The sequence below is a fragment of the Odontesthes bonariensis genome, chromosome 3 (assembly GCF_027942865.1).
Source record: "Odontesthes bonariensis isolate fOdoBon6 chromosome 3, fOdoBon6.hap1, whole genome shotgun sequence".
Classification (NCBI taxonomy): Eukaryota; Metazoa; Chordata; class Actinopteri; order Atheriniformes; family Atherinopsidae; genus Odontesthes; species Odontesthes bonariensis.
This window is the reverse complement of record NC_134508.1, coordinates 20,602,720-20,625,373: the sequence shown is the minus strand read 5'-3', so window position 1 is coordinate 20,625,373 and position 22,654 is coordinate 20,602,720. Positions and strand designations below refer to the sequence as shown.

The 22,654-nt window shown below is 41.0% G+C and overlaps 2 protein-coding genes across 2 annotated transcripts; one reads left to right on the top strand and one right to left on the bottom strand.

Moving 5' to 3' along the window:
- Positions 1-556: 556 nt before the first annotated feature.
- Positions 557-3,977, top strand: myl6 (myosin, light chain 6, alkali, smooth muscle and non-muscle). The gene is made up of 6 exons (XM_075460902.1): positions 557-643; positions 931-958; positions 2,322-2,465; positions 2,947-3,120; positions 3,292-3,369; positions 3,570-3,977. The coding sequence occupies exons 1-6, from the start codon at positions 641-643 to the stop codon at positions 3,596-3,598; spliced, it is 456 nt and encodes a 151-aa protein (XP_075317017.1). The 5' UTR covers positions 557-640; the 3' UTR covers positions 3,599-3,977.
- A 2,318-nt stretch (positions 3,978-6,295) lies between these two features.
- On the bottom strand, positions 6,296-17,994 carry smarcc2 (SWI/SNF related BAF chromatin remodeling complex subunit C2). Its single transcript, XM_075460901.1, is given in 26 exon segments — positions 6,296-8,489; positions 8,709-9,072; positions 9,199-9,333; positions 9,418-9,581; positions 9,660-9,780; positions 9,881-9,942; positions 10,036-10,197; positions 10,500-10,758; positions 10,891-10,953; positions 11,046-11,256; positions 11,258-11,407; positions 11,496-11,609; positions 11,766-11,837; positions 12,015-12,145; positions 12,264-12,301; positions 12,410-12,463; positions 13,294-13,418; positions 13,824-14,068; positions 15,227-15,302; positions 15,759-15,828; positions 15,923-15,992; positions 16,167-16,259; positions 16,655-16,736; positions 16,882-16,967; positions 17,068-17,187; positions 17,867-17,994. Coding segments are annotated over 26 exon segments (3,243 nt in total). The 5' UTR covers positions 17,978-17,994; the 3' UTR covers positions 6,296-8,424.
- Between the last annotated feature and the right edge of the window lie 4,660 nt (positions 17,995-22,654).

The following is a 22,654-nucleotide window of genomic DNA, read 5'->3' as shown; positions in this document are numbered from 1 at the left end:
ATCCTAACTTTCCATCCTCACTGCTCTGCTTCTGCCCCCAACTCCACATATCTAAACTTTTTCCTTTCATATGCTTCTGCTACTAATTCCTCCCAAGGAACAGTCAGCTAGAAATAGACTCTCATTCTACTCCTCGACCACAAAACTATATCAGGCTTTAGATTTGTAGAGGCTATCTCCTGGGGAACAACAAGCTTATTTCCTAAATCTACCTGCATCTCCTAATCACAAGCATCCTCCAAGCTGCCGTGCCTCCTTATCGTCTAATTAACTTTCTCCCCCTCTTGAACAAACTGAATTGCAACTCTCTTCACCTTAGACCCTCCTAAGTTTACCTGCCTTTGTTTATTATCAGCATTAATGTAAATGAGGATTTATATCACCCAGTATTATTTTTTTTTTAAAAGAAAGAAAAAATATTTATAAGAGAGGTGTGGCGTGGTGTTTTTGGCCCTGAATCTGTAACTGCTGCACTCCTGCAAATACGTGAGAAATGTTGCTATGAAATCTAGGCGTGTGATTGGCTGCTTCTATGGTGACATCATTGGGGACGTATTTACGGAGCTTGCAAGCTGGTCTCCATTCAGTTTAGCGAAGACTCAGAGGCTTGACACGTCTCATCTAAACACTAAAAGCAGATATGGTAAGTCGGGCAGTTTTATAAGACTACTGAAGTTGCTACCTTTGGCAGATTTGCGGCAAAACACATTTTTTCAAATCCAGGGTTTTGAGCTCATCTAAATGGGGTTACGCCAAGCTAACGCTAGCGCACTTCACTCATTCGGGTTTTAATATTTAGCCTTTCTATACTGCATTATTGCATTGTTGCCCTATTAAAAAAACAATTGCATATCGCATTATAGTCACCCTCTTGTCTTTCTGTTGCGCCATCAAACTGTGACTCCCGTCTCTCAACTGTGCCTCAACCAGTCTGACTTCACAGAGGACCAGATCCTGGGTGAGTTAACGCTGTTTATCTTATTTGCACAAGGGATTTCCCCTGTTAAATGTATTTACAATCATATAATCACTAATAGTGATGTACATAGCACATATATTTAAAATAGTTTTGTGGATTGTGATCCTGTAGCTCCAAAGTTACCTCTGAAAACCACTGGATTGCTGCAGGTAAATCAGGAACTAAAGACCGTGTGAAATTGAGTCAGTGTGTTGTTGGAAGACTCAACTAGACAACTATTTATTTAATTGATTTCATCAGGCATGCCTGAGAATGCCATACTAACCCGCAGAACAGTTTCCCAAAGCACTTTGATGTGTTTGCATGCCACTGGAAAAAAATATGCTTTTTTTGTGTGTGTGTGAAATGTTAGCAGTCTTAAAAGGATTAGTGTTATGTTGTGTCTTTTGATCGAGATGTTGACTCAGGCTTTACTGGTGTACTTGCAGGCAGGGGAAATGGAAATATAATGCACAGTACTCTGCATCAGTTCTGTGGGAGTTAAAGCAGTAATTGTAAAGATTTTCTCCAACAATGTCCTTCCACAACCCTCCAGCAGAGTTGCCTCAGCCAAGCTGTTTAAATGTGTGGGTACATGAGTGTGTGTTTGAGTAGAACGTGTGTGTTTGAGTAGAACGTTCGTGTTTGGTCACCCTCGTCTGTCAAGAGCTGGATCAAATGTGAAATAAACTAATGCTGTACTTTCTGATGCTGCAAACGTACAGTTGAAGGAACGACTCCTTTTGCAATCGTAGATTCAAACCTGCATGTTGAGTTAGCAGCTTTACACGTTACAGAAAATCCATAGAAAACTCTTTCATTACAGGAGTTGTCTGCGCGACGAGACTTAGTGATACACTTGTTCTCTCCTCCTTTAGATTTGTCTTTATAACTGTCAAAATGACCCAACTACCTGAGGACATAGAAGGACATCTGTGCACTTGTGCAGAGCTAATTTGCTTTGGAGGTCTGATAAGACACAGCTGCATCGTTATGGTGATGGGATACCTACCTATCCAGCAGTGTTATAGACTGCTCCTGCTCTGGATATGCCTTAACTGGCAAATTTTTAAATGGAACGAGTTTGTTCAATGGAATTATTATCACTTGGCTTCAAAGACCTTCGGTGTTATGCAGACGCTCGCTTGTGTCAGGAAAAATGATAATGTTCACTAGCTTTATTTATTTTTATTTATATATATATACATATATATATAACTTTTTTCACAATGTTACAAAGTGTAACTACAAAAAAGGATTAGGTCAGTTAGATCCTAATGGATGTTCACAAAAGCACAACAGTAAAAACGGTCAACTTGCTGTACAGCTGAATGGGACTTCTTCGTCTTTGTCTCCCTGTCAGAGTTCAAAGAGGCCTTCCTTTTGTTTGACCGGACGGGTGAGGGGAAGATCACCTACAGCCAGTGTGGAGATGTGATGCGAGCCCTGGGACAGAACCCAGTCAATGCTGAGGTGCTTAAAGTCCTGGGCAACCCCAAGTTGGAAGGCAAGCCTCTGAATCACAAGTCACAAATGAAATGGAGAAACTGCGAGCTCTATTTTGCAAGTGTCTGAACAGTTTTATTGAGTGTTGTCGGTTTACAGATGCAGCCTCAGAAAGTTAGTACTTGTGCTTAATGGGCGGTTTATGATAAGTCTATAAAGGGATCACATCTGAGTAGAAATATTCAAGAAGTTTCTTCTGGTGTGTGTGTATCAGACAAACTGTTATGCTGTTATCAAACTGTTATGCACTCATCTGCTGTGTGCAAACTGTCCTAAACAATTTAACATTCATATATTGATTGTGCTATACCTCATATCACTACCAAACGGGCCTGAGAAAGCTCTATTACACAGGAAACTGCATTTGATCCAATTATCATGTAAGGTTTGGAACTAGTATAGGCTGAAAGCTCATTGATGCCCAGCCAAATCCATGTCATTACTTTTTGTTAAGAAGTTCACTCTCGTTTACCCCGCTACAGATATGAACTACAAGCTGCTGGATTTTGAGCAGTTCCTGCCCATGCTTCAGGCCATCGCTAAAAACAAGGACCAGGGCTCTTATGAAGATATTGTTGAAGGTCTACGTGTCTTTGACAAGGAGGGGAATGGCACAGTGATGGGAGCAGAGTTGCGTCATGTCCTCACCACATTGGGTAAGGCCCTCAAAATACCAATCCTGTTGCTCATTATCATGTAATTACAGCTCACCTGTTTGTGTTCTTGCCATGTGCTACATAGAATCGTCAGACACCAACAAGCCTGCTGTGTCCTAATAGAAAATTAGATTTTCCGAGTCTTGGAATTCTTTTTTGTGTGTGTTACAGGTGAAAAAATGACAGAGGAAGAAGTGGAGACTCTCTTGGCAGGACATGAAGATGCCAATGGCTGCATTAACTATGAAGGTAAATGTGAAAATCGCATTGTGTCAAACGCACAACAGTACCAGATGAACCATTCCATTGGATCAGGTGGTCAGTGGTCCTTTCTGCTTCGTCAGCTTTTTAAACGAGAGCTTTTATCCCTGCTGACAGATGGTGTCTTGAGTTTGTTTGTGCACTTATCTGATGTACTAATGTTGAGTTTTCTTCGTCCCTCCTTACAGAACTGGTCCGGATGGTGATGAGCGGTTGAGGATTTCAGACGCACGCTTCCAGCTTTAATTTTTTCCTGAATATTACTTTGTATTGTTGGTCTTACCTTGCCACTCCATCCATGTCATCCTACCTCCAACAAGTCTGTGTTCTGTTACTGTAAGACCCTTTTTTTTTTTTTTTTTTTTTTATCAAGGTGCCTTTTTTTTGTCTAATGTGAAGAGTGTTTTTCATCTCACTTTCCAGACCTAATGTATCCTTGCAGGCACAATCAGTAGTATGGCTCCCCTGAGAGGGTACCCGTGTCTTCTCTAACAGCTAACCCAGTCTTGTTTTCTTTTTTCTTTTGGATGGATATGATAATGTGACATGTTACATTTTAAAAAGTATTGAATAAAATTGCTAGTTTACAAATTCAATTCAATTCCTATTATTGTCATTGCACAGTGTACAACGGAAATATGTTGCTCTAGTGGTCGTAATGGACATAATTCAGTATGTTGCACATATAGAATACATAGGAGACCATGATGAAAGCGCCATGATTCAATAAAAGTGATGAGACCTTGACATTAAGAATAAATAAAGGGCATAGCCAGGGTCTGATCATACTGCACAGCTAAAACATTTCATTCTTGGAAAAATCTGTCATTACAGTTCAATTCTCTAATGGCACTTGGGTAAAAACTGTTTTTAAGTCTAGAGGTGTGGGTTCGTATGGACCTTAAGTGCCTCCTAAAGGGTAACAGACTGAAAATATGGCGGCCATAGTGTGATGAGTCTCTGATGTTTTTGATGCACAGCGGTGGCACTGTGTGCTGTAAATGTCCTGCAGTGTGCGTGTAGCTGACTCTGTGCTGTTGTGATAACTCTGTAGGGCTGCTGTGCAGCTCACTAACCACATCAACATGTCATAAGTGAGAATGCTTTCAATGGAACGGTGACAGAATGAAAGAAGCAGCTGTTGTGATAAGTCAAGCTTTTTCAATGGCCGGAGCAAATACAGTCACTGCTGAGCTTTCTTAACCAGGACATTGATGTTTGTGGTCCATATGTGGTCGTGTGTTATGTGTGTGCCAATGAGATTAAGGGAGGACACTCTCCACAGAATCAGCCCCAATGAGTAGAGGAACAGGGTCCTCCTTCTGCCTCCTGAAATCAATAATCATCCCCTTTGTCTTGGGGTTGTTGAGCGCTAGATTGTTCATGAAGCACCAGACTGTCAGTCCATGTGTCGGCAGATTCATCACCATTGTGGATCAGGCCAACTACAGTGGTGTCATCTGTAAATTTAATGATGGTGTTTGTGTTATCGGTCAGTATGCAGCCTTGTGTGTGTGTATAGACTCAGTGTTGATTGTCAGGGAGGAAGAGTGATAAATCCCCATCCTGACCTGCTGAGAATGCTTGGTTAAGAAGTCTCTGGTCCAGCTGCAAATGTGATGATTGACACCAAGGTCCAGTAGTTTGTTCTCCAGTCTTCTGGTTACGATTGTATCGAACACTGAACTATAATCCAGGGACAGCATCTTCACATATGTTCCAGGTAGGACAGCGCAGTGTGTAATGATGTATTGATGGCATCCTCTGTTGACCTGTGTGCAAATTGGTGCTTGTCCAGTGTGGGTGTGCTGTTTGGGTTGCTGCTCCAGTTTGCTTCAAGACCAGCTTCTCAAAACACTTTGTGACAGTGGGGGTGAGTGCGATTGGCCTAAAGTGGCCTGAAGTGACTTAAAGCAATACTATGTAACATTCCTACCTTAAAATAACAGCTTGAAAAAAATTGTGCGGCTAGAATGAGTTTTAATATTGCGATTGGCCTGTCTCCTATGCCCTTCGGGGGTCTGAGTTGGAATAACTGCGCTATGTAACTTTGATGGACCGGCCCGGGAGCTGAGCGGAAGTACTTCGACTTGCTTTCTGGCACACCTACCGCAAAAACAAATACATATATATAAAAATACTCCTAAAAGTTGTGTGACCGGAACTACAAAAATATCTACGCAATAGAATATCTCTCACTTATCTGCACAAAATTACGGCTGATTGAACCACAGAGGACACAATCATCGGTGTGCCCGGGACAAGATCGGGCAGAGGAAACCAGGCAAGTGAATGCCAACCGTAACGCTGCCTAAATCGCTGCAGATTGACCCCGGACAGGTCCAGCCAGATGTGGCTGCTGTTCCTCAGGATCAATGAACTTAACTCACCCAATTCTCAAACAGATTTCAGCCAGCACTACAAACTGGTGCTACAACGAGAAGACATAATGCATTCTAAATAATCAAAGCGGCACCTTTTTTAAATTTAGTGAGTGAAGATTAAAAGTATCTGAACTCAAAAGCAACACACTGACAACTGCATCACATGAACTTATTTCACCCTTGGCCACTATATAACCTTATCTGGTGGAAAATTGCAACAGTTAATAAGTCAACTTTGAATTAAGATTATGTAAGCATCCGTTTTCGGTTCAAGTCAAATTATTATTATTTTTGTTTTTACAGTAGACGTGCTTACAATGGCTCTCTTACACTGAAAAAAAGTTATCGTTGATGTTATGTCTGACACTTGAACTTTGAACAAGTCAGATTATTTATGTTCAAGCTGCACAGCATATGAAACACAAATCCATGTAAACATTTATTAATAAATAAGTCTTAAACCAATACAGTTTACTAGTTGTGATCTACTGAACACTGTGTGTTGCTGGTCAACGAACCACTCTGCACGATGACTCTTCACATCTTTATTTTTTCCTCAAACATTTTGTAATTAAAACCTGTTTTTGACACTTTCAATACAAACTGCCAGAGTAACTGTCAGCACTAATGTGATGATTTACAGAGGAAAAACAGATTTCTACTGTATAATAACGCAATTGCCGCTACCTTCAGCAAAGTGGTAAACATACAGAAACTGAACAGACACATTTCATATCACAAAATCCACACAATGTAGTCATAACACAGATAAAAGAAGTCCATTTATGCTCACACCTGAGGTGAGGACTGCAATACTGGCTTGATAGACACTAACTGCAAAGTTTCACCTTCTGACTGGATTATATTTCATGACGCCGATGTGACATGCCGTGTGCAGAAAGAAGCATGTTTTTTCAAATTCTTCACACACGGTGAACACACGACTGATGGCACTTAAATAAAAAAACTGAACGGTAATATGGTTTAGAGATCTCAACGGCATGCGTTCGCCTACACACATGATCACAGTCACATCTCAGACAGATCCAGAAGAACTGTCCAGAACACACACAACAATGGAGAGGGTAAATACAGGCTACAAAGGTAATAATATACAGTTACAATGTTGACATTACAAAGAAAAAAAGATGGATAACGACAGTAAAAAATCTAAAAATGGACAGGATAAAAAGTGAGGATATTGTTGCAGATATTAAGGACACAATTCTCCATTGTCAGCTGTTATAAGGTGCTCCCTTCTTTTTCTTTTTCTTTTTTTTTTTTTCAACAGCATTTGCGTTTTTCTTCCATCTTTAATGTAAAATGCACCAGCGGAAAAAAAACAAGCTGCTAAAAATCCTTATTTGCTTTCCAAGCAACCATAGTAAAACTCACGGAATAAATGTGAGATAAACGTGATTATAAAAAAGAGTTTGGTTTAGCAGGTAACACAGCATCCAATTATGAGCGTAATTTGTGGTCGCTGGTAGGATTGCAGTATCATTACAAGACCTTCTCGTCAGTCATTCCTTTCAAATAGAACTACATTCGTCACTAAACCGCAGCCTGGATGAGAAGAGCTCATCCACACTTGCACAACATGAAACGCCACTCTGAGATGTTTTTTCTCTAAGTGCTGCCGAGGAGTGTTGGAAATGAACATTTTAGGATGATCAAGGCGAGATCTTTTCAGGACCTCAAGCTGTCAGTACTTTCAAATAGATCCCACAGCATCACAACAGGGTAACAGACGATTTGTTTTTAACAGCAAATCCATTTTACAGTACACTTTCTCAAACTGCATCCAAAGTAAGATCCTGTAATTTCAAAATGGCACCTTTGATTAAAAACATTTTCCTTCATTACAGACTTCATTGGTTTCAGACGTGTGATCCTCAGGCTCGACCCTGTAGCGTGACCATTTGTCCATGTAACACAAGCAAAAGTACAGGTTAAACTAATATTTCTGGTTAAGCTTCCAAAACCTTCTGTAAGAAAAGCATTTAAGACAAAAACGAGCAAAAAAAACCCCCCAAAGATATAAGTGCTAAAGTTCAAATTAATGGATGCTTCAAGTCTTTCAATTAGACCTTAGGAAACATATTAAAAGTGCTTGTTTTTTTCTTACATGTATCCTAATACGTACCTACAGTACATGGAGGGGGACTCTGGAGAGGAAGTGAAGCATGAGACTTCACAAGCTGTGAGAAAACTGTTGCAGGAAAATAAATGCAACAATTTCCGAAACACTGAAAACATGAGATGAGTCTTTTCTCTTCGTCTCCATGAGTGCTGGCATGTTGATAAGACCATCTTCATTAATCAGATCCACCAAGTTGAGCTTTAAAATCTGACGTGAGATGTTGCTGTTCAGTCAACCACACAGGATGAAAATCAATCTTCTTCAAGAGCCGACGCGACCTGAAAAGGACATCCTTTTTAAACGGTCAAGAGAGAGGTGGACTGATTTAAGTTCATTTTTGTAACACATCAATTGTCTCGTTGGACACAAACAAACAAAAACAAAAAAAGCGAAAAAAAGAAAGAGAAGAAAAATGTAAAACGTGTTCCTTCAGTCGACGATTTCTTCATTTCAGATGATACAGGCAGGGTTTGAAGTGGTCAGTCATTTGGATTCTCAGGCAATTCGTTTTTTCTCTCACTGTGGTGGAGGGACGGGTGCTGAAGGGTGGAGTGTCTCCCCGGGTAGAGTACTGTTGGGCTCTGTCGGGACGAAAAAGAAGAAAAATACTGAAAATACCAACAGTTTGGAGGCACCTGCTTCTACAATATACTTACTTCCACACTACTGGTTTGACTGTATTCTTCTTAACCAATTCCTGTAATTAATTTTTTTTTTTAAAAAAAGCAAAAATTGTCTTGGACGGAAAAGTTGGGTTTTACAGCAACAACTGCAAAACTCCGCCCTAAATTTGAACTCACCTTGGAGTGCAGGTGTAGTGCTGGAGCTGGAGTGAGTGGGCAGCGCCTGGCTTGGTGGGCAGGGGGGCGAGGTGTGAGCACCCGGAGGCGGTTGGGACTCAGGAGCTGGGGCTGAAGAGGCTGGTGTTGCGGGGCTGGGGGCCGCCTGGGGTGCTGGTGTGCTTGTGGCTTGCTGACCTGCAGTTGGGCCTTGGGGTGGAGGGCCTGAGGCAGCCTGGTTGGAGTGAGGGGCCCCCGTCTGGCTGTGCTGCTGGTGCTGAATCTGCTGGAAATGCTGCTGGCGGGCCCTCATCTCAGCATATTTCAACTGCTCCATGTGGAAGGACTGACGGTCAGCCAGCAGCTGCTGCCGCTGATACTCCAGCTACACACAAAAATACATGTGTCAGGTGGTTTGGGGGAAGAATATACTATCGACCTTCTATAGGATGTAATAAGATATTTTACTTTCTTATAAAACTAGATTTATATCCCAAGTGCCCTCACTCACAGCCTCCCTCTCTCTGTCCATGATGGTTTCCAGTTCTTCAAAGTGTCGTAGTTTGATCTCAAGCTTCTTCATTTGGGTTTCCACAAGCAGAGCCACCAGAGATTTGATCTTCCTCTCTTCTACTGCTGCCAAATGCTGTGAATAAGAATCTGACATTGTAGAAACTATAACAAAAGAAAAAGGTAATGAAAGATACAGAAAGAAAATAATTAACTTCACCTTGGCTTTGACAGCAGCGGCTGCTAAAGCGGAGGCAGCAGCAGTTGCCAGGTTCCCCTCTCCCACATCACGCTCTACCTTAGCCTTCCTTTCTCCTTCACTCTCCCCTTCCCTTTGTCCTTCCTCTGCTCCCTCTTTTCCATCCTTCTCTTTCTCCCCATCGCCTGAGAGAAGAACTTTTTTTTTTCAGTTTTTACCACAGCTTAATGTTTACGACATCTCATGGACAAACCGTTTCATACCCATCTCAGACTCTGTTTTATCTGCGTCCCTCTCTCCTTCAGCTTCTCTTCCTCTTTCTTCCTCCTTCTTTCCATTCTCTGCCTGCTTCTCCTCGTCCTCCATCGCTCCATCTTTGCATTCCTGTGTGGCGAGGAAACCAAAGTACTATGAGTACCACAGCACCATCAGTAGAATTTACAAAAATAAGAGACGTATACTCTATTGTCAACGGAGATCAAACCTTTGCATCTTTCTTCTCCTCACTTGATTGGTTGTCACTCTTATTTTCGTCACTGCTTTCATCTACATAAAAGTTAGAATTGTTTCATTATTTACTTTGAATTAAGAGTCATTATTTCTCTTTTTTTAACTTTGTGGGAGTGGATATTATCCTACCAGGTCTGTCTCCCTCCTCCAGGCCAGTGCCTGCGATGCCGCTCCCCTCCAGGCCGTACAGAGGATCCTGCCGGCCGCTGACCCTCGCTGCCTCCTCCACCCGCCGCACATGGGCCTCAACAAGTGCAGCAGGAACCTCCTCCTTCATACGTGAAAATTCCTCTGAGAAGGAGAGGCAAATCATGGTTATCAATAGTGTTTACAGTAATTTACTAAATCATGTCATGTTGTATTTCTTAAGCTTTTCGCCATATAAGAACTTTTTAATTCCTGGGACTAAGGCCTAATTAAAAGATGTAACTAAAATGTACATCCCCATTCCCTGTATCAGAAATGAGGCGCAAGCCTAGTTTCTGACAGAGAGCAACCCTTTGCCGTCAGCAGCTTCGCCAGAAGCTGTTATTATGATGTGGCAGCTCTGGTTTTCCAAACTGCAGAACATTTTAAAGGACGCTGCTTCTCACCAAGAGCAGATTTGGCTGCAGCTGAGGCCACGCGAGGGTCCACTACGGAAGCAAGGAAGGCCACAGTGCTCATGACAGGGTTGCCTGCTTGGCTGAAAGGTACTGGTTGGTAGGCCAGTGGGCCCAGCGAAGATGAAACGTCCTCCAGGTATGGGTCTTCAATGGGCAACCGCAGGAAGTGCAGGATGCACTCATCCTGCGTACGACTGCCCACGTGTTCAGACACCTTGTTCCAGTCATCTTTGTACATCTCCAGGCCCTGATGGAAGTAAGAATTACACTTAGATTCAAATTACCTTTATGATTCACAATTCAGTGTTTATATTTGCTAGTGTGGACTGAATATGACTGATTTTGTTTTGTAAATAACTTATTATAAAACAGATTATACCTCAAGTAATAGTAGTGTTTCTTGCTCCGTCCACTCCCTCATGGAGCTTGCTCCACTCTTGCTCTGCACACAAAAATATCACCACCATTTTTTTTAACAAAAGCCACTGATGGTAAAGTAAGTCATAATTCGATCATAGCACTTGTACTCTTTACCTTTGTAGATCCATTTTTTTTGCTGTACATGTCAGTCCGCAGCCCAAAGTTCTGAAGATCTGCTGGCTTTTCCTTCACCTTATCTGGGAAAGACATCATTGGCTGGGTGGCAGGGGTCTGCGGGGCAACAGCGACAGAGGGACAAATGTAAAAAGAAATAAAAAAGTCTGCACCTGTACATCTTGTTCTTGTCTGAGTGTGTACTGACCTGGGACGTCTTGGGCTGCAGGGGCACCAGACTGGAGGGAGTGTCTGCCAGGACGTGGAAGTGAGACGTGGGCGGGGGACCCATGGGTGTGGGCCGGCTCTCAGAGTCCACCTGGTAGTTGATCAGTCCCCACTGCTCCAGAAAAGCGTGAACTCTGCAAAGGAATAAACACAGAGCGTTCTTCACTGACAGCATCTTTGCTTGAAGAGGTGACGGGGTGTAAAGTTCAGTCCCACATCTACCTCATGATGGCACACACATCTCCTGCCAGGTTCCTGCGGCAGGCGGTGGAGGTCAGATACTCCTGAGGGTTCAGTCGGTAGGTGTCAATCATAAAGTTTCTGTATGCCAGATAACTGAAAGAAAGAGGAAGAGCTGGCCATTGAGATATTACAGCACTCGCTGCTGCGGTAATATGGCATGGAATTTCATTTTCTTTTTAAATGTCAGACCAATAGATCTTCAAATAAACTGTAATCTAATATTGTGTTATGCACCGATCAAATACTTACATCTCAGGGGTTTTGGATTTGTTCTTCCCATTGAAAAACTCAGGCAGGGCTCTACGCTCGATGGCATGAACACTGCAGGAAAAAAAGAGTGAAAATTATGTGTGAGGACACACTTATTGTCACTAACTAGTAAAATTCAATTGAGAGTTGACACTTTACTGCTTTTTTTTTTTTTTTACATCACCAAGTTCTGGCATAAGCTGGCAACTTTGAAACTAAGAAACGGGTAAAAATGAGTTGGATTCTTACCTGTTGTAGTCGAACCAGGCAGCATAGCTCGGTATGATGATGTGGTGGGTTTGCTCAGTCACGTTGTCCTCGTGAAGGTCTGAGCTCTTCACTGGCTCACCTTTCACACTTGGAGAGCCTTCCTCCTCCTCCTGTTTACACAAACATTTGAGTCCAAACAAATGAGTTCATATTGTTCATCATGTTTCTTTTTAATTTTAATTTTTTTTTGTGCCATTTTGTCATCTGCACTTCTCAAGACTATTATACCTTTCCTGTTGTTTCCATGGACTCATCCTCTTGCTCATCTATGTATGTTACACATAAGAAAGGTTAATGTAAAGGTTAATGTTTTTTTGGACTTGGTTTGGCTCTATAATTCTGAAGAAGATTGACAAATGTATTAACAAGCTCACCCATATCTGTCCCTCCCTTGACCGGGGTTGAATCAGAGTCCTTCTTGGTGTTATCTGCAGAGAAACAAAAAATGGTTTCCTGTGTAATGTCTGGCAAAAAATGTTGAGGGTATGCACCTACATCATTGTTATGTCTAGTCACACCCAGAGTGCTTGAATTGAAAGCCCCATTGTAGCAAAAACATTCATCATGGCTACCGCTGCTGGTCCTCCTTTGCGTTTTTCCAAATGATGAGTGGAACACAGCCATTAACATCTACCTAGGAACCGGACTTCCTGATGTTTATATGTACCTAATTTCTACATCGGTAAATTTCCCAAAGCAAAGTCTGGATTCCTGTTCTTACTTCAAAGAGGGATTTGTCGGATTGCTGACATCTTTTTTTATAATATTCAAACTTTTGCAATGAAAACTGTAAGCAGTACAGAATCCACTGTGCAGCTCATGTTGTATGTGAGCAGAGTCGTGAGTAATGAGACTATTCAAATGCTTTGGGGGCCTTATCAAGGTCTCTAAGAAGCTTTTCCCATGGCAGAGATCAATTTAGCTCTCTTCTCTTCACTTTTTAGAATTTAGTAAAAAGAAAACACGACCTCTTTCTGAATCTGTTGGTACAGTCGATTGCACAACAGCTTTCCACCATTTTAGACATGCTTTTGTGTTTTCCAGACAGTGTGCAGTCATTGAGCCAGCTGTCTCTTTACCACTGGGTGGGTATAACCAGAGAACAGTCCCATTACTGATGACATCATGTGCATTCCCTTTATAAAGTCTTAAAGTAAGACACAGTAATATGTTAGTTTTATAAGCTCCCTAAGTTTTTTTTTCTTTTCTTTTTTATTTAATATATATATTTCTAAAACTTTTATGTAGATTTATTTACTTGTCTTTGCGTTGCTTCCCTCTTCAGATGCTGGAACAGGTGATGCTTCATCCAGGTCCTTGGACAGATCCTCCTGCTCCTCCTCCCTCTGACCCCGTTTAGACTTGGTGTACGGCGTCGTTGGTCTGTCAACAGATGCATTAAGGACACGTTTCTGAAATGCTTGTTAATTTCAGACAGACACACAGACCCATCCCCATAGTATGTGTCAGTGCTAGACAATGATTTTGTATTTTTTGTAGATCTTGACAGCTATTTATTGGCACAACATACCCTGCTTTAAATCTTCAACATGCATCAGGCAGACCTTGGAAAATCACTCCTGGAAATAAGCTGAGGCCCTAGACTCAAGAAAAGGAACTAAACAAACCACTACTGGACTTGTACCCAGCTTGACCACGTTTCTTCCTGGAGGAATGTGAGGTTCCATCAATTCTTCCATATCACTAGTTTAATTGATTCTACTAATACAATGATTTTGTTATCTGTGGAGCTAAGTATCACATGCCAAGACATGTCAAGGCACATACCCTTTCTTGGTGTTCTTCTTTTTGCTCTCTTGGGGCGGAGGGGTGGGGGAAGGTGACGGCGAGCGCTTCCTCTTCTTGGCGCTGCCAGGTTTCTTGTCCCTTCGCTCGTCAGGCGTTGTCACCTCATCTGTCAGAGTCTTGGCGGAAATCCTCTTCCTCTTAGGGCAGCCCTCTCCTACCTCATAGTCCTCCTCATTCATCCACTCATTATACTGGTCCAAGTCTAGAATCCACTTTGCGTGGACCTGTCAACAAAAACAATGACACGTTTTTAGGAACAGAAACCACCAGAGTGAAATGTCAGCATCTGTCTGCCTATGACGATTCAACCATGCAGTCGCTGCAGTCTACAGTCACTTTTACACTGTTTGTCATCTGCATGCAGACTTATCTGGACTTCAGAGAGCCGAACTGGCTTTTGAGAGAATAAGATAGAAAGTCAACTGCAAGAATGCGTCTTTAACTGTTTGAATATTTCACAACGATAGCAAATGGCTCGAGCAAATAACACTGGCTGTACAACAAGTGATAACAACCCTACTTTGAATTTATGATTCAGCTGAGTACCACAGCAGGCTCTGTTGCTCTGCAGGCTGACGTGCAGCAACACACAGTTTGGGGTGTTAACAGTGACAGGAAAAAATGAAAAGAAGAAACAACACCTGCAGTCCTGATAAAAAAACCAAAAATGTTTTAAATGGGACACTGTGCAAAATGCAGTGATCTAATCTAAAAATCTAATAAATCAATTTTTTTCCTGCCTGACCTGTTGCCAGGTAACATGATTAGCTGCAATATTCCTAAAGGGGGTTCTTTTTCAGCCTTTTGTTGCCCCGGTCCCAACCCTTTTGAGATGTACTGTGTATGGTCATGAAATTCTCGACGAGCTAATCATTTTCATAAAAAGGTAAGAATGCATCAAATGTTCTCTGTGTCCTACTGTGAATAAAATACTGGTATAGGAGATCTGAAAATCATTACATTCTGGTTTTATTTACATCTTAGACAACATCCCAACTTCTTTGGAATTGGGGTTATAACGTGGGAGCTAAAAACTAAGTGCAAATTAAATTGGTTAAAGACTGTATCTGGCTTCAATGTATAAGTCGTCTGACGTAGCTGTGAAGAGTAGAATCTTGGTGTTATTATCTAATTTATTGTATCATTATACTAATTGCATACCTTCAGGAAAGAGTTGAAATGAGCAAAGGTTAGATTTATACATGATGCAACTGAGCAATGTAGAAAGCGATCACTTAAACTCAGGGAGTGTTTGTATAAAAACCTAAAAATTAGTTCCAATTTTTTCTCATTAAGATAGAATATACTGTTATATGCACATATACTAGAACAAAATAAATGGATTAATTAAGAATAGACGCAAGAATAACTGCCACAAATACCTTCCTGGGCTTTTCGGGGCTGGGAGGATCCTCCACTGCTGCCTCAATCTCACTGGCTGGGATCCAGGTGTCATAACTACACAACAAGAGGAACAAAGTCAACAGACATCACATGTTCAAGCTTGTAAGAGCATCACAAGAAGAGGAATGTGTAGATCGAGTGTACAGACACAAAGTTAGGGAAAGATATACTGTACAGTTTGGAAACCATGCTCTACTTCCACAATAATATTATAGTTCTATTTTTTGTGTGAAGGGCAAATTGTTGAATATTGGGCTTGTCACAGTTTTTGTACAGTGAGCTGACTGCAATAATCTAAAGTAAAAACTATATTTTGTCTAATTGCCGGAACAGTTTCTAATAACCTGTTAAAAACAAGGCACTAACGTCACACATCTAAAACTAGTTCAGGCATAAAATCAACAGAAGTGTGTGTGAGAATCTGTTATAAAATAAAGTTCAATGATTCTGAGGGCCTATTTCATGTCCATGTGCTGCAGCTGGGTTTTTAGGCATCAACTTAGAACAAACCTGTCAGGAAAGTATCCCCAGTGGAGCAGAACTTGCTTATCTCTCTTCATCACAGGACGCACCCACTCCTCTGGAGCAAAAGATTTGCATCGTATTAGCACGAGACGCTTATGCAGCAGAAGTCTTAAACGTAAACAGCTGTGTTTAACAAACCAAGGTCTCACCTTCCTCCAGACTGGTGGGAATAGGCACCACAACATGGGAACTGGAGGATTTGTCCTCAGTCACTGAGCCCTGCAACACATAAAAACAGTGTATATTCTACATGCTCTGCAGGAATAACCCACCCCTACTTCAGAGGGAACTATAAAAGGAAACATGGTTTAATGTAAAACAAACCAAAAAAAGAATGCTTTTAGTTTAATTATGAGAGTCATTTCTGTCTTTAAAACGAAAACTAAACCACACCTGATGTCTTTTGATGATGTCTTTCAATTTTCCGAGCAGCTTTGGTTCTATGTCAGGGCTCAGGTAGATGACAGGTCTAGTCAGACAGTTGTTCTAAAGGAAATAAAGCAGATGTGACTTTATTAGATTAAATAAACAATCATAAATTCATACATGCAGGAAAACATTTACATATACCCAGTTGTTCTTACTGTTATCACATAACTGGGGGTCCTTCTTATTACTATATTTAAGATTCAGGCTGCCTGAATCTCAGACACTTTACATGTATGATGTAAGCAGAGGAAACCTGTAACCTCTCCATCAGTGTTGTGTTTTTTTTTGTTTTTCTCTCCGCCCTCAGAAAGGGAAAGAAACAAAAAAATAGCTTATTTTTTTGAGAACTGTGTTGAAAAGCTGTCATAACTGAAACAATTAGGATTAAGATAATTCACCACTGCATTTGGCTGTCCAAGAGTTTAACATAGAAATATTAAAAGCAAACTCACCTGCACTAAGGACTTCTCAATCGTCATGAACATTTCCACATTTCGGTCCATCCTTGACGGGTTCTGGAAGTCAAACCTGCGCCTACCAGGAAATTAGACTGGAGTTACACACGAAACGGCTACATGGCCAAAATCCAACAGAGCACCGTACCTTTGGACTCTAGACACTCTGCTTATGAGATGCCTGATTATCAAAAGTCTAAGATCAGCTGGAAAGAAAGTCTTACCATCCTTGGTCACTCTTGAACTTGTAGGCTGCAGCCAGGATGTGGCAGAGAGCCCCCCCTGACTTGAAGTCCAGAAAACACTTCATCTGCAGGCAGGAAACACAACAGCCTCAGAATGCATCACTGCGGGGCAAAGTGATGTTCAGGTTTGTTAATCAGAGAGAGAAATGGGTAAAAGCCTCATACTGGTAGCTTAGTGAGCGGAGGGTTGCTGACATGTCTACCAAACACCTCCTCCTGGAACTGGAGCAGCTGGACCACCAGGCTGGACAGAGACTTGTTGGTGGGGGGCTCGGCCTGGATGTACTGAGGAGACGGCACAAAATGACTGTCAGAGCGCACAAATACAAACTATGTGTTGCTGTGTGACACTCGTGTGGACTCTGGAAATGTTAATGCTTTCACTTTAATCATTCAAAGTGACACATGGCGCTGTAACGTGAAATGTGCGATGGGGGCGGGGGGTGTAAATTCACAGCATTAATACACTTCATCATGATTATTAGTGGTTCTTTTTTTTCCTGAAAGGAACAATATATTTATGGGGGGTTACGTGTCTATGCACAGCACGCTGCTCAGTGTTATTTCACACCGGTCAATGCTTCAGACACGGAGGCGCGCCATAGAGCCAACATCTGGATGTGAGCTGCTTTACCGTTAGCCGATTAGCTAACTAGCTAGCTAGCCTGCAGGCTAAAGTCACCTTTTTTTCAAAAATCTATCGTCTCAGATGAGATTGTGAGCTGCATTTGGATCGATTTAGCTACAACAACGTATGCGGATGTCGCCATAGGCAGCTGCATCTGGTGCAGCTGTTGGCTCAGCATCCTTTTGTATCCCGGCTCGAGTGAATCAAACAGCTGGACGCTCAGCAGCACCCTCCCTCCTCTCTTTGTCACTGCCTCTGCCCAATAGGTAAGTGCGTACATTTCTGGGTGAAAAATGAAAGTTCCGTGTGCATGCTTACAAAACATGCGCTCAGTACCTTTTTGTAATTCTTTCCCAGCCAGACGCGGACATTATCAAACTGGGAAACGGTGTCAGACGCTTCGAAATATTTTACATTCGGGCCGCCGTCTTTCTTCCGCACCGCCATCTTTGCCTGCAGACAACTAGTCGATGTTGCCTGCCCCCAAGCGGTGAGAGTGTGGTACTGCAACTGTGGACAACACGTGTGCTGTAATGACAATAGATGTGCGACAGGGGGCAGAGTGATGCAGATAACGTTTTCATCTCCGATCCGTGAGAGTTCAAAACTGCGCCCCGCACCCGATGAAGAAGTCATTTCATTCACACAAAAGCAAAAGTTAGGCCTGCCATTTTTTGTTGTGTCATAACACCGAATAATCACAATGGATGCATTTACATGTAAGCAGCACTTTAATGATGTAGGTGGTTGAGACGGAGCCGATTGTAACCACTTTATACCGTTGGTTTACCAACTGCCACGCGTAATCCGACATGAAACTAATTTGCTTGTGAAATGTGCAAGGGAGTTAGCCGGGAGTATGAAATAGACCAAATTAAATTAGTCAGGTAGAAAGCAAGTATTTTTTTAAAACAGTTTTTTTTTATAACAGTTCTTAAATATATATGTATTGAGTTACTTTCCATTCGTGCAGGCTAAACCACATCATTTTTCATTTTTTGCAGAGTGGACATGATGTAAATCTTTTCCATTCAGCACAGCCCAGGTTTCTGGCTGAGAATGTTAACTTTTGATTCAATACCTTCAATTATCAATTATTAAAAAGTCCTTCGTTTTCTCAAGTGAGGTGTTATTTTCTTGAGGAATTAGGAATGGTGTTAAAAACCAAATCATGCGGGCCACCCTGGTGCAGAGGTCATCGATTCAGTCGGTGCGAGTTCGGGTCCCAGTTGGGGCTCTTTTCTACACGTCACCCTCTTTCTCTGCCCCAGTTTCCTGTAAATAAACTTTTAATAAAGTCCACTAGTGCCAAAGGTCCTTAAAAAATAAAAGAAAAACACTGTTTTGATAATATTTGTTTTGTCCTATAGATCTATCACCAAAGGCTCAATTCATGTCACAGTTATGAGTGAAGTAATGATTATTTATATTAGAAGTTTTACAAACAGAACATTGCATAATTTGCATTTTTTTTAAAGAATGTAACATTTTGTGAGTTATCCTAGTCAAACTGTCTTTATATTGAATAAATAAAAAGTAGTTCAGAGCCTATAACTCTTCCAAGCATACTTTGAATGCAATCTGTAGGAGCCTAATCTTATGTTGGTAAAGCATTTGTAGTATATGTCTATTCTCTTTGTTTGTTATCTGTTCATTTTGATCACTAGTCAGTCAGAATTTACACAAGTTGTGTTTCAGACTCAAAATTAAATGGTGCCTATTGTGCCACAAGTTTGTAAATTACAATTGATGCATGTAATGTCTCTCTGCATCTCCACTGGTCTTAAAGTGGAAGTGCTAAAGTCTTCAGGTCATGTATGGGTTTCTTTTTCTTGTTTTTAACTAGCTGAACCCATTGAGATGTAGATTACCTTAGGTTTATCTCTTACTGCTTTGCTTAGGGTCGGATAGCTATTCAGTCAAATAAAACCCTTACTGCCTAAACTGTTTTTTTCTGTCTCCATTTTATGTTGTAACCCACCCTATGTTGTAGCCAGGATGAAACTTACCGATTTCACAAGAACATTTCAGTTTTTTACTTGATGCTCGCAGCCCCCTTTTAGTGATTGAGAGACTGACAATGCAAAGGCAAAATATAGAATCATGAAAAGCACTGACATTTGTGAGGAATTGTGAAAAAAAATTGTATTTTATTTTAAGAAATGGCAATGAATGACCTAAACAATTAAATCACTCCCTGCAAATGTAAGAAAGTGTGCTAATGAGCCACACGGACAAGTTGACAGGCAGAGGAACAGGTGTGTCAAATACGATTCATAATCAAAGTTGATTTTAAATGAGCAGCTGATATATGCTTTCAAAAAGTGTGTTTTTAATAATCTATGATACAATCATTAATATGACTCAGTAGGCTCTTTATTGGTCAGTCATCTTTTAGTTTTCAGAATTTACTCACTTCTGCTTTTTATTTTACACCCACTGTCTCTGTTTCTCCAGAGTCAGATGGTGACAGCAGGCCTTACTATTTGCAATAAGCTCTGGTCTTAAGTGTGATTTATTATGTGTTTCTGAATGAATTTAACACATTTTCTATCTTTCTATCTTATAGGGAATTGAGTAGAGAAAGAGTTTAAAAAAAGGTGCATCTTGCTATTATGAAGGAGCTTTTTTTTTGTTGCCAAAATGGCAGAGACAATGATCTCACATGCTTGTTGCTCTAAGGCAGAGCTTCTTATCCTGGGGATAAGAATCCCAGTGGGTGAGTGTGTGAGAGAGTGTAGAGGATTGCTTTTCTCCTTCCTTGTTTTAGCTCAAGTATGTGTATTTGATTAATATTACAGCCACTGCTGCGAATAAGGCAAATGACTCAAACAAACACTATCACATACTTAAAACTTTATGACTGTTCCCTGGAAGTACGTATAACCTTACAATATATCCCATGATATTGTGTAATGTATATTTGACAAAAAGTATAGAGTGAGAAAAAAAACTCCTAATCATAAAACATAGTTTAGGACTACATACCGTCTCAATCAGTGGGTCTAGGAAAAAAAAGGACTTTTGTACAAAAGTCACAGGAAATTAATTAGATATGAAAGAACAGAAATAACAAATCAAAATATATGTCTGAGTGTTTTCATTTCTCTGACCTTTCTACTGGTCCTCTTCTTGTCAGAGGCTTAAATTAACCTTCATTAACAGAGAATAGGTGTTAGTGCGTGCATGTGTGTAAATCTTACATGACCCAGACTAATTTGTGAAAGCGCAGAGACAACACTGGGAGAAGAGAATTGCTCCTTGAACTAGTATTCCTTAGACTCTCGGTGTGTTTGTATTTGCTCATGTGAGTGTGTGTGTGTGCACATCTGTGTGTAAGGGTGTCTGTGTGTGTGTTTGGGTAGTGCACCCGTCTGCGCTGACGGAGAGAGAGAAGCCTATTGATTATTTTAATCCTCCTATTTGTGAGTCTGTGATCCTCTCGGCTCAGCCTTCCACAGGAGGATTGCTAATGGGCCTGAACGCTTCCCTCCTCAGCCCACTATCCCTGTCCAATTAACTGAACGCTGGAATCTGCAAGGAGCGAGCGCTGGGACTCAGAGGAGGGGTGAGGGGCCTCTGTTGAGACACAACCCGGCCAACTGCCCCTGCAGTCCAGCATCTCTAAAACCACTCATCTGCACCACATTCAGCAGGAGCACCTTCACGCAGAATAGTATTACTTCTCACCTTTAATTAAAAGTCCTCCTTGTTTTTATTCTGGGGAGGTGAGAACTCCCAATCATGTCTCCCATTTTAGTTTTCACAGGGTGGCTTTGCTGAGAAGCAGCAGAAGAAGAGGAAACAAGCCTTTAATGGGAAAGCTACCTTTACGCAGGAGGCTGTAGCTGTAATTCCAACATGTCTCTGATATTTCAGTATTTGTCCCAGTAGTGTGTTCCCCTCTCCTGAGATAGATTGTGAGAACCAAACATTTACAGAATTATTTACCACAAACCAAACAATATGGTCAGTGTACATAAAGTCAACAGGAGATTTTTTTTAGGCAGCTCCACCTCCTTTTAGCCAACAGCAGATCTATTCAGCAGACACTGTGACATCTACCGGCAATGTGGAAAAAATGGTTCCTCGGATGTGGCTTGTGGTGCTTGAAGATATTTGATAGAATGTCCAATTCTATACTCAGATTAATTTTAATAATGTCTTCAGAACCCTGCAAACTCTCTTAAACTGCAAATGATTGAATTATCATTGTCATTGCTGTAATATACTACAATTTCAATTATTTGCATTTCTATACAGATCTGGTTCAGACATTGTCTAAAAATGACAATGTCAAAAATGTTTATCCCGAAATACTTGCTAAACAATTTGCATAACAATGTGTTGAACTGAGATGATGAACACGGTAAACAGTGTCTACATGGGTCCAGACATTTGAATCCAATCATTCCACCAAGTTGACTGATTCTTCTTAAATAACCTTTTGATTAGTGTTAGAAGACACCATGCGGCCCATTCACACTACTACATTGTTTGTTTGTTTTTTTTATTATACATTTGCACTGTCTATCTTTGCACTGTCGATATAAACACACTGCTTTTTTTTTTCTTTCTCAAAAATCAGGACACTTCGACACATGGAGGGGCTGCGATCGAACCAATCTGTCATCATTGTGTGTATATGATTGTATCTGACATGATCTCAGAATAAGCCACTCAGTAATTTGGGGATTTTTTTTATGTATTTTTCTCCATCTTATTTTGCCATACATGACTCTGACATGAAACAGAAAAAAAAAAAAGATTATAGTGTACATGTATAATTCTGACACGACTGGGAGGGGAATTGGTCCAGGTTGCTTCTCTCTCTTTTTTTCTTCTCACTCATAATTCTTAGGTAATTCTAAGGATTTACATCTAAGAGGCTGTAGAGTTGCACAGTTGAATTCAGATCTCATTTAGCAGAGTTTAAACTGTTAAGCATAAATTCAACACTATGTTTTTCAAATAAAGTGCTGTGTGGGTTTTTTTGTTTTGTTTGTGTCTCCCTTATATATCCAAACCAGAAGAAACACAATCCATCATTATATAAAAAAAAATTTGATCATCACTTATAGGGAAGGTCCAACAATGCACGTTACAGGAATGAGTGTTTAAAGT

What these genes read in the sequence shown, in the direction of transcription:
- myl6 (XM_075460902.1), top strand. An exon ending in TCATGTCCTCACCACATTGG is followed by an intron (nt 3,121 to 3,291) that starts GTAAGGCCCTCA and finishes TGTGTGTTACAG; the next exon opens with GTGAAAAAATGACAGAGGAA. An exon ending in TGGCTGCATTAACTATGAAG is followed by an intron (nt 3,370 to 3,569) that starts GTAAATGTGAAA and finishes CCCTCCTTACAG; the next exon opens with AACTGGTCCGGATGGTGATG.